Consider the following 17,965-nt stretch of genomic DNA (forward strand, 5'->3'; position numbering starts at 1 on the left):
CTAAAATACGAAGCTGTAAACCGTACAAGCATAATTGACAAGTTTTGAGCTTGAAACATACTGATAAATTAAAACACTATATTCCTCCCTCCTCCCTCCCGTATTAAAATAACTGTTATTTTCTAACAACTGCATACAAAGTTATTTAAAGACAAATCATAAAGATATTTTTAATCAAATACAAGAATTTAAACAACCGGTTACAGGTTTTAAAAATAAAATGTTATCATCGTTTAATTCAAAAAATACATACTTCCTGTTACAAGAAGAAAACATAATAGATTTTATCGTCTCAAGAAATCCCCCTATGTTCCGAATAACTCCACATGGGAAAGGTCTATATCTAAATATGTAAAAAAAAATGTGTAATACAGTATATCAAGCTACTTGAATCTACTTGAATCAATTTAACTTGGCCGTTACCCTCCGACACACGACGACAATGACGACGACGACGACGACGACAACAACAGGACGACAAGGGACGAGGGGATGGACGAAGACGAAGGTGTCGAAAAGGGCGAGTAGGAGGGGCCGGGGCCTCTCGGATTCCACGACCTCGGCTGCACCGGCAGATGCGGCCGGACCTACGCACGTCGTACGTCCGCACGTATGCTGCATACAACGCCGTGCCGGTGCAGCCAAGGGGAAGAATAAGGTAGGCGTGTCGCGGCCGCGTTACGTGCGTGCGTGTACACGACAAAGAGAGATACGCGGGCATAAGCCGGCTTATTACGCGCCGCCGCGGGCTACAAACACGCCGAATAATGGCCGTGGCTCCGCGCAGTGGAGTAAGCTGCGGAGCGGGCGGTATGTGCGCTCCGGTATCGTATTAAATTATAATAATTCCGGCGCGAATTATTAGACCGACCGGGAGAAAGAGAGGAAGAGAAAAGCTTACTGGGGGCCCGGCTGACTGGTTACGCGCTTTCCGCGTGCCGTTGCGGCACCATGTTGCGGCCCAGGTGCGCTACGCTGCGCCGGGGGTTTCGACGTTTGTTAACAAATATTTTAAGTCGTAACCAGACACCCTCGTCAAGGAAACGACGATGGTAATTCGTCGATGGGTTCTCGGAAGAAGATTCGAAATGAAATCAATCGTTCTGCCGCATAAAGAATTGATAAAGTATCGTAGCTATCTATATCAATCTTTAAATATTTGTGCGATATTTGATAGATAGAAATAGAAAAATGAAAGATAATTTATATGAAAAATTATTTATAGCTTTCTTCTTTTATGTTATTTAAATTTAAAATTATATGCTAAAAGGATTCAAAGATAATGTATCTTTGTATCAAAACGTCATCATTTTTAATTATAAAAAATTTTCCCCAAGTATCCACTTTAGCGTGATCAAAACGATAATTTTTGGAAAATATGGAAACAAAAATTTCTGCACACGTTGCAAGATGATTCATTATTAATGCTCTAACATTCGCTTCGAGAGAAACCTATTACCGCTACTTCGTTTCTATTGCATAATGCATTTTGCTCTCAAGATGATGTTACATTCGGCTAACACGCAGCGTGCTATACGTCGCGATAATTCTCCGAATTAAATTGCAAATGCCGACGTATTCCCAAGCAGCGTGATATATGGCAACGGGTTAATTTGATTCATCTAGGTTGTAAATATATCTTTCTTCCGACCAACCCGCTCCACATGCCTCTCCACGATTAACAATGCGCATGCGGTGGATGAAAGCGCGTCCGTAACAAAATGTTACATGAATTATAAACCAGCACGCATCATAATTCTCTTCTAACCCGCAGCCAGCAAATTTTTATCAATTGCGAACTTATTTAGTTAAAATTAGACGTTAACATTTGCAATGCTTTTTTAATGGAGCTACTCATTTTTTCAATTATACGGATTAATAGAAAATTAATTCTGATATGCAAATATGTATTTGTATATTTGTATATTCATTATTTAGATAGATTGTAATTGTATGAATTCAGAATATATACATAATTTTATTTAAAATAATTCAAAATAATTATAATCGAGAATCAAGAGAATATAAGTCAAAATAATTATCCGTGCACAGAACAAAATGATCATTCTCGCGTTTAAAGAAAAAGAGGCGTTCGTTAGAAACTGCAACGAACCTGGAAGGCCTAATTACACCGTCAAACGCGAAGAAATCGAGAACCCCGATATACTTGCCGACGATCGAGTTTCCGTATCTTTCGTGTCGGGGGAATGGCTACGAGGAGCCAATTATGGTTTCCTTCGTCATTGTCGAGCCCGGAGAGGCTCACATTACCAGCGCGGGGAAGAGCGGTCCAAGAAAAACGCGATAGCGAGAATCGTCTGGTATATTCGCGGAGGGTTGAAACTATTTCGTGCGGGCTCGCCGGGCTTTGTGCCCGATGACGAGAATGACAGGCACGTAAACGACACGTTTCCGGTCTACGCACCGACAGATGCTGATACGCGTAGGTCTGGTAAAAGCTACGATGGGACGGTAGGCGTATCAGTCATAGACACGTACACTTACGAAGACATAGTGGAATTAATGAGATTGCTGCGTTATTACGAGAATCGAGAATGCACCACGATGTCGTCTCTTTATTTTTTTGTTCGTTTTCATTTATATCTGCTTTTTACTGTTTCTCACTCTTACGCAATTTAGTTCTTTTTATTTATGAATTCTTATTGAGGTGACAAATATAAAATATGTAATCAAATTTTTAAAAATATTTCTGGATTAGAATAATAATTAATAAATAAATTATATTTTCATATTATTATATAATTTTTAAAAAATTAATATTGTATAAGCTAAAACTTGCATGAGTAGCTAAAGAATAAAATGTTAGAAATTATAATTTTTTATTTAATCGAAAGATCTCATTACGAAATAATTATTTCATTATTGGGATAAAAATGCGTTATATTAAACTCCGATAAATCATACATTTTGAATATGATAATTAATAATAAAAAAAAATATCAATTTTAGAAGTTTAATATACCTAATACTACTTTTAGATTAAAGTTCAAAAGAGCAACAGTCGCCTTAATTACATTAATGACAAAAAGGATAGCGTTCGTGTCAAGTGTTCGAAGAAAGAAATTAGCGGCTGCTAGTTTCAGAAGCGTTGAAGAACGTGAGAAGGAATGAGCCCGGGCCGATAATGTGGGTGACCGACGATGCGTCAATATTGAATCGCTGAGAAAACGTTGTGTGCGACCGTGAAGTGGTCGTACAGATCGTGCACCGTTTTGAGACTGACAACGGAACCGATAAAATTTATCGTCTATTCTTGGGAGCGACGTCCGCGAAAGAAATATCAGTGTGAAAGAGAGTCGTATACGAATAAGAATGCTTTCTCGAGGCGTACATACTTCTCTTTCTAAGACAAGTTAAATTGTACCGTCGACAACTCAAAATTTCACTCTACATTCAAGATGTTCCGAAAATTGTTGGGTTTTCTACTAAACTGTCAGTTATTAGTTTTGCAAGTTCGCCGGCGTGAATTTAGCCTCGAGATTTATCGCACTAACAAGCTTTTAAGTAGGTAAGGTCACGAACTCAAGACTTCGAGATTTATTATGCTAAATTTTGACTAATATCTCTGATTAATAAGTCCCATTTGAGATTTAGTACCTCCGAAAAGATTTCAGTAACTAAATTGTTGGATATAAATTTAGGATCTCCAGATTTACGCGATAGTTACGAGCTTTCAAATGCACGAGTTTGTGCTCATAAATTTGGTATTTTGCGATTTGCTTGCTTTAATATAATTCATCTTAGATTTATATATTTATCTTACAAGAGTCGATCAAATTTCGTATAATTACGCAGTATTCGTAAAAAAATTGTAATAGCTAGATACAGATCTGAAAATAATTTTGCTGAATCATTAAAATAATTTATGTAGGACACTCACTCATAATGATATAACATTTCAAAAAATGTTAACATTTTAGCAATCATTTTGAGTGTCTTACACAATTATTTTAATAATCGAACAACATTATTTTCAAATTTGTATCTAGCTAAATTTTTAAATACTTTATTGAAACTATTATTTCCGTTATCATATTTGCTATATTTTGTTCATAAAGTAGTTTTTATTACATAAACAATACGTAGCATTGCTTGCATAATTTTTTTTCATAAAACGTTTAAAAAAAATTGATTTTTGATGTACTTATTTCATGTTTATATAATAATTTTTATTAAAAAACCGTTCTTAAATTTTAGGTTTTAGCAACGAAAATATTTTAATTGCTGAAACATTTTTACGAAAGAAATATTCAGTTATCATTCATCTCCATTGTGCTTCTACGTTTAATATTCAACACTTTCTAATGTTCGAAGGTTGGGAAAGATTTCAATTATCGAAACTTGTCGCGGACGCGAGAAACAACTTTTCGATACGGAAAAAATGTTAAGGATGGTATAAGAGAGGAAGAGAGAAGCGAGTTGATTTCAAATCAAGATAATGCCGGAAGCGAACGATGCAGTTGGGCATTCGCGATGAAAATAAATCAAGCCCGGGTTGGATCGCCGGGAGAGTTTCTCTCCCACTGTCTTCCTTTCGTTCCCTCGAATTAATAAAACGTGTACAAGCAGCGGCAAATAGTAATATGATTGACAGAATTATGGTTAATTGACACCTATCGATCGATAATAGGCCAAAATCAGAGCTCTTGTAGGTTGTTTACGTCACTGCATTCATGCTTTCGCCTATGCAGTTTGTGCGCGATGTCGCGCTGCCAAATTTGCGAAAATTTCCGATGGCGGTCACATTTGCGATTCAAAATAATGCGTTAAAATTCCGCTCGGACTGTCGTCCACGGTTGTAACTCGGCCGACGATCTTTTTTTGTTTTCCCTTTTTTTTTAATGGAAGTTATGCGACGCCAATGGAAAAAAGGGAAACGGAGGATATTCAAATTTCTTGCAATTAAAGGAATCTCTGACAGCATCCATTACCCTTAAATTTTTTGTTAAAATTCTATGACTGTGCAAATTTTTACGGTTATAAATAATATAATCACACAACGTATAAAAATGTTTTTAAATTTAATTAACAATTCAAGCGTTATATACATATATAATACACTGAGAACAAAGTTACTAAATTTTTCAACTCAATTAAATTTTTTCAATTCAACTATTTATGTATTTGATTTAAATGTATAAATTACCTAAACTTTAGTTTAAACATTTATATATTTAACTTAACTATAACATGTAAATATATTTAGTTTAAATACATAAATATTTAAACTAAAGAAATTCAATCAAGAAAAATTTAGTCATTGAAAAATTTAGTCAACAACTTTTTTTTCTCAGTGGATATGTTCACAATTTAAAATTTAAATAATTATATAATTTTCCGTACTTATTTCCTTACTTTGAAGTAAATTCGTAAAACGACTTAGCATTTAGAGATTGTTCCAAATGAAGGAATTCACCGTGAAGATAATGGCTTTTTATGGTTTGCTGATGCCAGGAACTTATTTCTTTTTTGCATAAAATTGAAGCGTAGTCCCGTAAGATATGTGCACGTGGACGCACGTGCACACTTTTACGGTTGGTTACTGAAGACGTTAAAGCGGTCGAAGCGGTAAGGGATTTCGATGGGCATCGCGGCGTTGCGCGCCGTTGCGCTAACAAGACGATCTTTAAAGGAGGAAAGCGTTTCCCGAGTCATCAGTTAACATCTTTGTCTCGTATTCTTGTGCCCGGCTTGTGAATATATTCATGAGGTAGTCGGCGCATCGGCTGAAAACTTTCGGGACCACCATCTTAAATCGCAGGTGTAAAAGAATGCAGTAACTGCCGCTAAACGCGGGCAAATGACATTTTGACAGTAAACACAAATTTGTACGAATCTATTTCTAATGATTGCATCTATCTTTGATGGTTACATACGATCTCGAATAAATTATTTTCGACACTAATCGATAATATTACTTCATGTCTCATTTTGTTCTCATTAAAAATTAAAATCTCTGTGCCAGTTTTGCGCCACCCAAAGCTATTTCAAGCTCCATTTTAAAATCTAATTACAAACAAGAATAACTACGTCAAACTAAGAGATGATGCATGCCTCACGGTAACTCGGCAATAATTTAAAATCAATATTTTGAATCAGAATCAACCATTACATACTTCTACATATTATATTAAACTGCTAATTCCTATTAAATTTGTATAATATGGTAAAATGTGATGCAGCAACTATCCTTTAATTATACATAATCAAGTCATAATTATATTTAGCATCAATATTAGTAAAAAATAAAATTTAAAAATGTATAATTTCGAAATGTGATACTTTGTATGATACTCAATATAATTTTTCATCTACAATTGTATTACTACGTTTATCCAACAAATTTACTACAAATACTTAGTATTAATGTATTTTGTTACAAAAGTTGATATTTTCTAAGTACATACTTTATCACAACTTTGTAATACATAATAGAGGTATCATTTGTTCATAAATTTATGATGCGACTTTTTTCTCTAAGTGTAGTCTATGGGATTAATTCGTATTGTGAGTAGGAGATGAAAAGACAATGTCGTTGATACTCACTTTCGTGCACTTGACGTCGGCTGTTTTCGAGTCAAGATATTAGATTAATCAAAAGAGAGGGAATCGCTCTCATCGATACATCAGCGTAGTCTCGCCCGAATGCGTGCGCCGGCAAGGTACACTGGCAGGGCTTTAATAGAGGCTGCGTATGTATATAGCGGGCGTCGGATGTGTTTCGCAACGCCGCATCGCCCGAGCGTACAATAAACCGATGTGTATTCGAAGGGGCTTAACTAGACGAACTATTCCCGTGCAGTTTCTATTAGTAAATCACCCGCGCACTGCATGGCATAGATAACGACCCCGTGGCGCAACGACAATGCCTTCGACGGGGCGAGGCTTAATTAAGTATATATTAATTAAAATAATCCCCACCTCTCATGCGCCAACGTTGGCTACATACACCTTGCTACAATGTTTCTATCCCCCCCCCTTTATCCATCCCCTTCCTCCCCTACTCTGTTTTACTGTATGTATGTTGCTGCATATTTGCGAAAATTAAATTTTGATCGCCACGCGTTCGGTATTCGAATTTCAAACGTAAATAGGTAAAGGTTCAACATATAATTTATACAGGTAATTATAAAGAATAGCGGTGTGCTAACAAAAATACTAACAAGCGTTCGTTGTAAATTTCCAAATCATATTGTAAACTTGAATAATTTGGACGAATAGTCATTGAATAGTCTATTCTCAAAACTTTCATAAAAAATTCAAATAATATTTATTTAAATTTCTATATTAAATGTGTCACGTATATTTCGAGAATTTCTTCGAGAAGTAAATGCATGCTACAATAGATTTCTTTTCTACAAGAAATTCGAGAATAAACTGTACAACGACAATTCGACATCTAAATTATTCAAGCATATGGTTAGGTCAATGAAACAGGTCAATGAATTTGAAAAGATTCAAGCAATGAAGCGCCGGCGGCAATCTCAGATTTCGCGTCAATTATTCGGGCTTAATAAAAATGTACGATACGGCGGGCGCACAAAGGAGGGTCGTCTGCTCTCTGCAATCCCCCTTTCGCAAAATGCAACGTCAAGGAGACGAATCGGTGACATCGAAGAGAAGCACCCTTGTTAACGTTTCCGTCATCCGTCTCCTTTTGTCGGGACAACCCTTTCTCTCCGAGCGACTTTAAATCGCACCGGTCGGACGCGTTGGATAATTTATAACGCTATCTTTTTCGCCCCATAAATGAGAAAGAAAGAGAGAAAGAGAGAAAGAGGGGAGAGAGATTAGCATTAACCATATATCAACTATAATGTGCATTTAAATATTTGAAGAATGAGCTGGGTTTACTTTGCAATTCCGAGAATATGGTGCTTAAGTCGACTTATCAATATCTCACAATATTTAGAATGCTAAAAGGGACTTTTTGTCCTGCTCCTAATTGAACGAAATATATAATTAGAAGAAATGTACGTAATGATAGATTCTATCATAGAATAATAACCACTTCGTGATTCTAAACTATCCATTTTATCGGGCTGGACCATTTTCGGTCGAGATGCATGTATGTGCCGAGCGATGTGTTCGAGTAAGTGACATTTCATGTTTCGGCTCGCGGAAGACTCGAACGACATGCGGAATACGTTAATAGAAATATATTCGTTTGAAGGAGCACTCCTGCGAAAGTCCCGCTGCGCTTCGCTCGATCGTGCGTAACTATCGGGAGAAGATTCGAGTTTAATCTTGTGAGAAATTGTAGAAGTAGATGGATGCGTGCGCGGAATAGAAATAAATGTGTATACGTATAGATTGATATAATCAACGGGGGAGATATATATATATATATATATATATATATATATACTGTTTGTGAGAAAAAAATATTCTTCCTCGACAGAGGAATCTCCAAGATTATAGGAAGGAAATTCAAGTTTTATCTTACAAGAAACTAATGTAAAAAAACATAATAGAAAGGATCTGCACATATGATTAGTATAAGTAAAAAAAAGAAAGTGTCCTATTGAATGCAGAAACTGCTATGTCTTGTCTTGGACTCATCAATCATTTTCCGATTTTCCTTTGTGTACTTCCGGCGAAAATTCTCGTATAAAAGTGTCGCCGAATACTTGAGGCGAGTATGAATAACGCAATGCGAATACAATGTTCATAAGAGTCGTATCGTTACGCCTTTTCCTGCACCGCCTGTCGACGATAAATTAAATCGTGGTCGAGTGCCACGTACGCGTATTTTTCACTGAGCGCTTTATCGTATGTGCTTGAACGACCCTTGTGTGTCTCACTCTCTCTCTCTCTTTCTTTCTCTTTCTCTCTTTCATTTCTTCTCCGTTTCGTTTCACGTTCCATCGTCTTATCGGCGACTCTCGGATTTTAATTTCGCCTTAAGGCGACAGCTCATCCTTCGATAAATAATGACCGATAGCCTCTACACAGTCGCCGAAACGTCAGTATCTTCGCGATGCTTTTATCGGAAGAAGTTCTTTATTCTCTTACCGTTCAAATTTTTATGTCTCGAAATGTCAATCGAACAAATCTTTCCGTTTTGCGCCAATAAAAACATTTATACATTTTTTCGACCGATATATTGTCATATAATCACAACTAGAAAATAACTTTCAAATATCAATGTCTGTTCATTAAACATAAAATATCAAATATTGTATTTTATTTTCAAAGTATACATATTATCTATCGAGTTTTGTAGCAGAGAATTTTTTTTATTACAGTATAATATAAAGTAATTGGTATAAAAAAAAATCAATACGAAAGATTACTAACAATACACGGAGCAAGATAGAGATAATTCAAATATATATTTTTAAATAATATTATTTAAAAATATTATTTCATTTCAATGTGAGCTGTTTCATAAACTTATGATATATCAATTCTATATCATTTTTAGAATAAACATTCGTTATCTTGTACTAAAATTATTATATTGACTTAAAGCTGATAATTATTTTCTTCGAATAAAGGAAAAAAATTCAAAGCTTAAAAGATATCATCGAAATAAATCAGTCGATTGGTTATCTTTGGCACGAGAAACAGCGCGTATCACGCTGTTGTAAATTACACACACACCAGATAAAGTAACAAATTGCTCAGGTAGAGTCTGATCGAGCGCAGAATGGAAACCTGGACAAAAAGGACAGCGGTCAGAAGAGAACGAGGGATCGAACACCTTTATCGAACTATCGACGATCTTCTCATACCGATTCCTGTGCGTGTAATTTCACGCCCAAATCGCGGAAGTTATGGCAATAGGGTTGGCGATACAAGCCATAAATGGGACCGCCTGACCATGAACGCACGTACATATATAGGTCTCTAGCGGGTTTGAGGCGGGCATTTTCTCTCTCCAGGGCCCGGTCTCTCAAAAAACAAACAGTTAAAGCTAGGTGGTCCCTCATTAAGTTGGCACCACTCCTGGGTCGTTCCCCTTTAATTCGAGTCGATCCCGATGCCGCACATAGAAAGGGTCCCGGAAGGGTCTTGGGTCCCGCGGGGCTCTATTACACACGCGCGGGCAGGCAAGTACGTGTATCCGAGTCCGTACAGCAGTGCGAGTGAGATGTTGGCTATGCGAAATCAATGCGTTTGATACGTGTCACCGTATCGCCACACCGACACACACGCTGACTGCAGAACACGCGCCCTCGGCCTGCTGCACGCATTCATATTTCACGCTCGAGTGTCGGGCATATCCGAGGACGTTATTGCTACGAGCCGGCTGAGAAATAAAAGATATTTTGCTTTTCTTTTCTTTATAAAAAAAAAAACTGACCGTATCAGTCGCTTTTAAAAGGTTGTTTCCAACGTTAATCTCTGAGAGATAATAATTATTTCCGAAGATCCCAGTCGAACTAATCTTTCAAAGAGCGTGGGTTCACAATAATTTGTGGATGCTAGGTGTATGATCGAGACTCTTTCATCGCAGCAAAATTTTAAATATAAGTGTAGTATAATCAGAAATTTTGTGAAATATAGAATAATTGTTAACGAACATAATTCATTAAAAATTAATATTACAAAGAGAAAGGTATAACGTTATATATTTTCTTTGTTTAAAAAATTCGATAAAATTTAGCCTTAGTTTTTTCTTATTTAGCAATATCAATCCAATTTAGACTAAATACAATGAAAAAAATCAACCTCTACTTATAAATTTTTTTTGTGAAAATTGTAATACCATCGCGTTAATAATTTTCTAGATGCTGCGAATGTATAATTATTTTCGAAAGCTCGTAGCCTCGAAGAACACGCGCCGATGTGCGCGCAATATCCGCAGCATAAGGAAAATGCCCGATAATGGGATTACATATAGGCAAAGGATTAGTGAAATCCCTCGAATGCAAAAGCTTAGTCTATAATCTGTGCAACATACCGGTATCTTCGACACGAATCACGAGCGAAAGAACGAGCATATCGTACATATAGGAATACCCATCGATATAATCACTTAATTGATATTTCTTTTAAATTTTAATATTTTATACGGTGATAATGAATTTTCCTTTATTTCTAGAAAGTTTTAAACGCAATTTTTGTAATCTCTGCAATTATTTTTTCACGCGTCGTTAAATAAAAATTATTACTTTCAGATTTTACTCAAATATAACATTGATATTTCTTTGTATTGTTAAATATCGATTCATTATCTTGATACAGTAATTATAAGCACAAACTCTCATCTAAAAAAAATAAATATGTATATATATATATATATATGTATATATATATACTAATAACACGCTAGGGAATCATTATTAATAGGAAATCAACCGATAAAAGTATTAAACGTACACTGTTAAAAATGATATAAAATTTAATGTACTTTTAAGTTATGCAAATGCATTAAAAAAGAATGTTATTAAAAGGCCTGTTTTTACTGTGTTCGAGGAAAGTAAAACGAACACCATTATAATTTTTGAAGCAAGGAATCCGATGGTGCTAGTTAAAATTACATCACGTGATGGAAACACATAGAAAGTTGCGTTTAAATTGTACGAACATGATCGAGTTGGCTTTACCCATCCAGTGGCTAGCAGTTGTACGCGTAACACGTATACATCATAAAAACTTATTCTATTATCATAGAGGGTAAACCATTTTTTCTTTTCTTAGCCTAAACACACAACCCATCAATAAACTAATAAAACTAAACCTTGACCAGTAAAACTCTCATTCTATTGTATGTATAACTTCCTGCTATTATAAAAACTTATCATAAAATTCACTCCGCTCCTTTAACTTATCTTTTTTTTTGCAATAATAAAATACAGTTCAAACTTTTAGAACGAAGGTCCGGTTCATACATTCTTAAAAACAGCTATGCATTAACAGCTAGAAAAAAAAAGTTTTATTCCACGAATGACTATAAAACGTTACACGTTTCCGCTATTTAAACGCAATTTTCTATGTGTTTTTATTACGTAACAAAATTTTAATTAACATTATTCCTCGGATTCCTTGTCTGAAAAACCATAAAAAATAATGTTTGTTTTACTTTCCCAGAACACAATAAAAATCTGTATTTTACGCTATCTATTCACAAATATATTTGCTCAATCAAGAGATTATATCTCCATAGTACAAATATACTGTAAACAATTAATACAAATAGCGCAATATATTATTGCAATCGGGTTATAATGAAATAAATGCAGATAATTAAAGAAATACATTTAAATTAAACGTTGCTATACATATATATAACTTGTGTGTATCTGTAATTGCCAGAATCTTAAAATTCAATCTTCAAAATACATGTAAACTTATATGTAAATGCACACCTGGTCTATTCTATGTCGTATTAATAGCTGTCGTTATTTTATGTTGCAGATACGCGTCAACGTAGAACGGAGCAAGGACGATAACGTAGAAAAATTACGTGAGTATATATACACGTCCATGCATGTAGGTGCCTGCCAATTAGCCAATATTTGATAACGGATATATTCGTGTACATTACTCGTCTATATCATAGATTTGATGGCCTCTGTATGATAGAGCATCTTTTCACCTTCTCTCGTTTCTTTGAGAAAGGAATACTAAGTCTACACACATATACACATACATAGGCGTGCGCACAAAATCCCCTCTCGACAAAGAAAATTCTTCTCACGCTTATATCACGTGAAATCTGGCGAGTTATATACGTAGAAATAAAATAATTCAGCATAAGTAACGCATAATAATGTAAAACGCCTTCGTGAAATATTTATTTTCTTCTTTAATAAAGAAGATGTAAAAATAAAATGTCAATTAAACATAACATTGTTGAATTCATTTCTTTAGTAACAATATGGAGTAAACTTTGAAATAAGTTTATTTTGAAACATTTCAAAAAGTTACTGTCTCAGATTATTCAATATATTGAATACATTTTGACCTTTTTTATTGTTATAATTGGCTTCTTGAATAAATTAAGTATAATAATTTATTTATAAATGTTATTTCATGCTATTCAACTTTTGCTATCTTAAAATTATTGTAATAATTTTAAGAGTAAAATAAGAGTTGATGAATATACTGATCAGACTGCGACATGAGGAAGGATTTTATATTAGTATTATCCTTTCGCATTCCTGGAATACCTCGGTGACAAGACTTTTTCACACGATCTCGTCTTGATTTCTCCTTTTCGAATATCCGTGCGCGCACAATTAGTCCGGTTCTCGAAGAGAGATGCACTCGCACGCGTAGCATTTAACCGTCTTCGTTACACGCGTCGGCCAACTTTATGACGTTGTCCGTGTAACTGCCGTGTTTACGATTTTATTGAACCCGCTCCCGCCGGTGTGTAATCGTCTGGTATGGAACACGCCTAGTCCCGGGTGAGAAAGAAAACTTTATAGAGCCGACAGATTCTTGCGCTTTAGAATGCAGTTCTCTAACGGCAGCTAGATTCGAAACAAAAATAATCGAATAATCGAACTTAATCTTTAAGGATCAATATAAACATTATAAACTGAAAAATATCTAAACTTTATTAGTATTAATTGTTAATTATTCGAGAAACTTGAAAACACAATTACATACGTCTTTATAAATGGCTCGCGTAATTAGATAATTCTTTTAGCAAAAAAATTCAATCAAAATATTTTTATATTTTGATATTAAAAATTTATAATTTATAATTTACAATCCAGATTAATAAAGTAAGAATTTATTGATATTATCATATGTGTATATGTGTAAGTTGAATGAAAGAATTTAAAAAGGTATATATACCGCATATCTCTAATTTTTACTTCATACATTTAATTAAAGCATTTTATGGATTACTTTACAACTTTATAGATTTTATGATTTTAAATTTAATGTAATTATAACCTAAAATTTAGAATACATGTAAATGTTTTATACATTTTATATCATTTTATTCAAGTCTACGCTAAAGTTTAAAATTATGTCAACTCTCTAAATATGTAAAATTAATTTCAACTCTCCTAAAAGAGTTAACTTCTCGAAATATTTTTATCATGTTATAAACTATTATACTGTATTATATTAGAAATTTACGCTTTAAAATTCACAAACAAATAAAAGCTCTTAAATAAAATTGATGCTTTATAATGTATAATTATTTTAATATTTTAAACCTGATTTTATCGGTCTTTGTCGGCCTCCAAAGATAGGCCTGCTAGTTTCAATCGATAAACTTATCGTTATTTATTTAGGAAATATAAGCTGGGAAGAGATAATAGCGTATAGAAGATTAATTCGTGGTAGATAAGAGTCATATGCAAAGTAAACATCCTACGGATTAATCCGATTTTGCGTAAACATATAATGAGAATTAATGTATGTGTGTGTGTGTGTGTGTGTGTGTAAAGGATTTTTAGAAATATACTGATAAATTATAATAAATATAGTAGAAGACTGTCAATAAGAATATTACTCATCTGAGAATTAAAATGAACTATCGGCTTAAACTGTAAAAATAAAATCCTTTATCTATCGGATATTTGCCTAGGACGTAAGATTGATAGGATTCCTGTCAGTTTCCTCATGTAACAATGCAATCACATAAGTTCTCTCGCCCCATGTTGTCTCGTAGACGACAATCGAATACAGTGGGTTAATAAATGCGGTCGGGATGGAAATAATCAACGATTCCAGGGAAAGTATCCTCGATCGCTCCATTACTCCATCGGGCGAGTGAATTTCTACTCGTTTTCTCGTCGTCGGCATGAACCGAAAGACAGTCAATGGCGGCACGGAGGGTTAAAGGAGAATGCGGACTCCCGTTCGACAATAGGCCACCTACGGTTTCCCTACACCCCCGCTCTCTTTCTCTCCCTTTCTTTCGCCCCTTTTCGAGTATACTCGGAATCTCGACCGGACCAGCTGCCCTAATGCTGCGGAACTGACTGTAACGCGCTGGCAATTGTCATGGTCTCGTGAACTGTAAAGCGCGTTGGGGAACACGCCACGAGCGATTCTGTCCAGGTTTACGTTGCATCCTCGGCTGTTGACGTTTGCCACCGGGCCTAGTGTTGTCCGAAATCGCCGGCACGAATCGTTTACATCGAGATAGAAACGGGATAAAATAGGCATACGAACACCGAGGGGAAGACCGTGACAAGGATTTGGTTGTTCGGTTAATTAGGCAACAATGGTAGATCATGGAAGAACGTACCGTGAAGATTTTTATATTGTAGTAGATTTAACATACTAATTTTCACTAATTTTCACATAATTTCAAAAAATGTCGCTATGATATACAAAGTATATATGAATAAGACCATATATTTTTACAAAATTAACGTTACCTTTATCATCAATTTTTGTATTTCATTAACTGCTAAGGCTCATTCAATTTTTTAATTTATAATAAATATATAAACGTATTTACTTTCTGAATTATTCTGTATACGTATATTATTAGAATATGATATTTAATGAAAGAGATGTGAAATTATATAATCGAGAGACCATCATATACACATTTCATATGAATTTCAACATTTTGGTACTAATCATTTTTCTACGTCTTCTTACTCGACTTTTCCTTCTAAATAATTTGTCTCCGTCTGTTCGCTTTTGGTTTGAAGTTAACCGGTATAGAATCTGAATTCCTAAAGGATTCGAGTTCCCCGTGATTCATCTCCCAAGCCCTGGCGTTTGTGGTTATCGAGGCGTTATCGGCTGTGTGAAACGACACCACAAATTCTGCACGACGTTTCAGGGCGCGTTTCGAGCCGTCGTTGGATTAAAGCATCATCGCGGTGCCGTGTCACGGGATACAACTGCGATCCTGCAAACGACCCTTCGGAGAATAAACTCCCTTCTAGTATTTATGGACTTTTGGGATTAGCGGGGACGAAGAAGGGAGGGAGCGAGGCAACCTCCTCTTTTGTAAACTCTCGAAACACCTCGACGACGAGACAGGAGAGACGTTAGTTCTCCTTCCGCGATGTGGATCGCGATTCGCGTTGTTTATAGGATGCTGTCGCATAGGGGATGCTCTTTTGTCCGCAGTTGATTCTCATCAGGAGATATCATCGAATAAATTTTGGGGGTGGTAGTGATACATACGTCATGCTTGGTTGCGGTTATGCACGTACTTTACGAGTTCTTTTTACCTCGCGCGATTTCAGAGACTGTGAAATGCGAATCACGATAATTGTAAACTATCCGATACGATCATCAATTAAATATGCTATTTAATTTTGACCGATCGATACAATGTGTATAAACACAAAGTTAGTTTAGTAATATTTATATAAAACTTTTACATCAAAATTTTTGTATATCGAAAAATGTTTAACGAGAGAGGATGAAAGTTACGAAAATAATACAGAATATAATTAACAATAATTAAAAAAAAAAATAACAGTAAAACAATTGTGAGAAATTTGATTGAATTTAGCAAAAAGAAAGTACAAGAATAGCGTCTAGAAAAGACTGTACACTGATTGTGAGAGAAAAATTCCTAAATTTTAATAAATATTTATTACCTATTATATTTAATCAATTAAATATATTGCATTAAATGTATCATATTTATATATGAAATTTAAAATTATGAATTTAATCGTATACATTTTTATTATATTAAAATAATGCATATTTTCAATGAATTAAATTTTAAAATTTCTCGCGATATTAAATATATCTCATATTATTTTTTTGTGTCACGTATGTAAATGAAATTAAATTAGGGAACAATAATAAAACAATTAACTGTAATATTAAGATTTGCATCGTCAAAAAATATGACAGTTATAGAAACGTGAAATAATTATGAGTCGTTGGTTGATCGTGATATGTTTGTCTCGCAATGCAAAGCGTATAATACGATCATAAAGTTATTAACGTGAATACTACACGCATGTCATACGTCGTATCAGGTTTGCAATAGAACGAGAATTCACCGTTCAATGCCGCTTCCTTTCCAAACAACAAATAGACAATATAAACTATTTATAACTACACATATCTGACAAAATCGTGATAATTCTTTAAAAATAATATAATAATAATGAATCCTTTTTGTCATATAGGATATTCTTTTCCTTCTTTAATTTTAATAACAGATTCTAATTTAAAATAATAATTGAGACTCGTGAAAAGATTCTAAGTTATTAAACTTCAAGAATTATTTTTCTGAACGCGAAAATATTTGGATATCGATATATTTCGAATAATTATTAATAGAAAATAAAAAGATTTTATAATTTCAAAGTAGAACTGTATAATAAGGTTTACTTATATTTATCGATAAGATATATTAAATATAAAAAATAGTAGAAATAATATAAATAAATATTTAATCTTAATAAATTACTGTACTTTACAACAAAATAAATCTTTATATACTTTTTTCTTGTATATAACATTTTATTTTTATATACAAGAAATTATTTTTAATATGTGAGTACCCTTATTTTTAATTCCATTTATTATGTAACGATTGTTAAACTGTTGTTTTCTATTTTGTTAAAACAGCAAAGATAGAATTCATTTCTGTTAATTCATTCCAAAGGTTAGATAAGTGAAGGTGAGAAAAGCGAAGGTGGAGCATATTCCACGTCAACAGAAACTTCCCGATGTTTTCTACAATTTTCGAGACAGACGTGCGTTTAAATGCGAGGGAGTTTGCGACCTCTCCCTTGGATTGTTTTCCTTCATCGTGGATAATTTCCCGTCTGCCACTTGCATCTCGCGCGGTAATTTATTGTAAACGCGAAGGCGGACGCGCCGGTTTAAACGATTTTCCTGATATGGCAGCGAACGGACGGATGAAGAGACACGGAAACGCCTTCCATCGCCACATTAACGATTCATTACAGAAGTGTAAATTAGCAAAAATTGTATCTTGCTCGGTACTCCTTATCACCGGAAACATGCGATCATCGCTAAAGAAACATTAAATTCTTAATATTGATACACACTTTAAGACAATTCACTT

At 34.5% G+C, this 17,965-nt stretch overlaps 1 protein-coding gene and 1 long non-coding RNA gene across 10 annotated transcripts in view; one reads left to right on the forward strand and one right to left on the reverse strand.

The window, feature by feature from the left end:
- Window positions 1-17,965, forward strand: part of LOC105193213 (latrophilin Cirl) — an 803,058-nt gene that overhangs the window by 462,675 nt on the left and 322,418 nt on the right. For all 8 annotated transcript variants that reach the window (XM_039454371.1, XM_026133332.2, XM_039454374.1 and 5 more), the window contains one exon: window positions 12,388-12,436. In XM_039454371.1, the coding sequence (XP_039310305.1) occupies window positions 12,388-12,436 (49 nt within the window). The remainder of the gene's footprint in view (window positions 1-12,387; window positions 12,437-17,965) is intronic.
- LOC120358832 overlaps window positions 1-17,965 on the reverse strand; it is a 35,681-nt gene that overhangs the window by 15,183 nt on the left and 2,533 nt on the right. The gene's annotated exons all lie outside the window — the stretch shown is intronic.

This window comes from Solenopsis invicta, chromosome 10, assembly GCF_016802725.1.
Source record: "Solenopsis invicta isolate M01_SB chromosome 10, UNIL_Sinv_3.0, whole genome shotgun sequence".
NCBI lineage: Eukaryota > Metazoa > Arthropoda > Insecta > Hymenoptera > Formicidae > Solenopsis > Solenopsis invicta.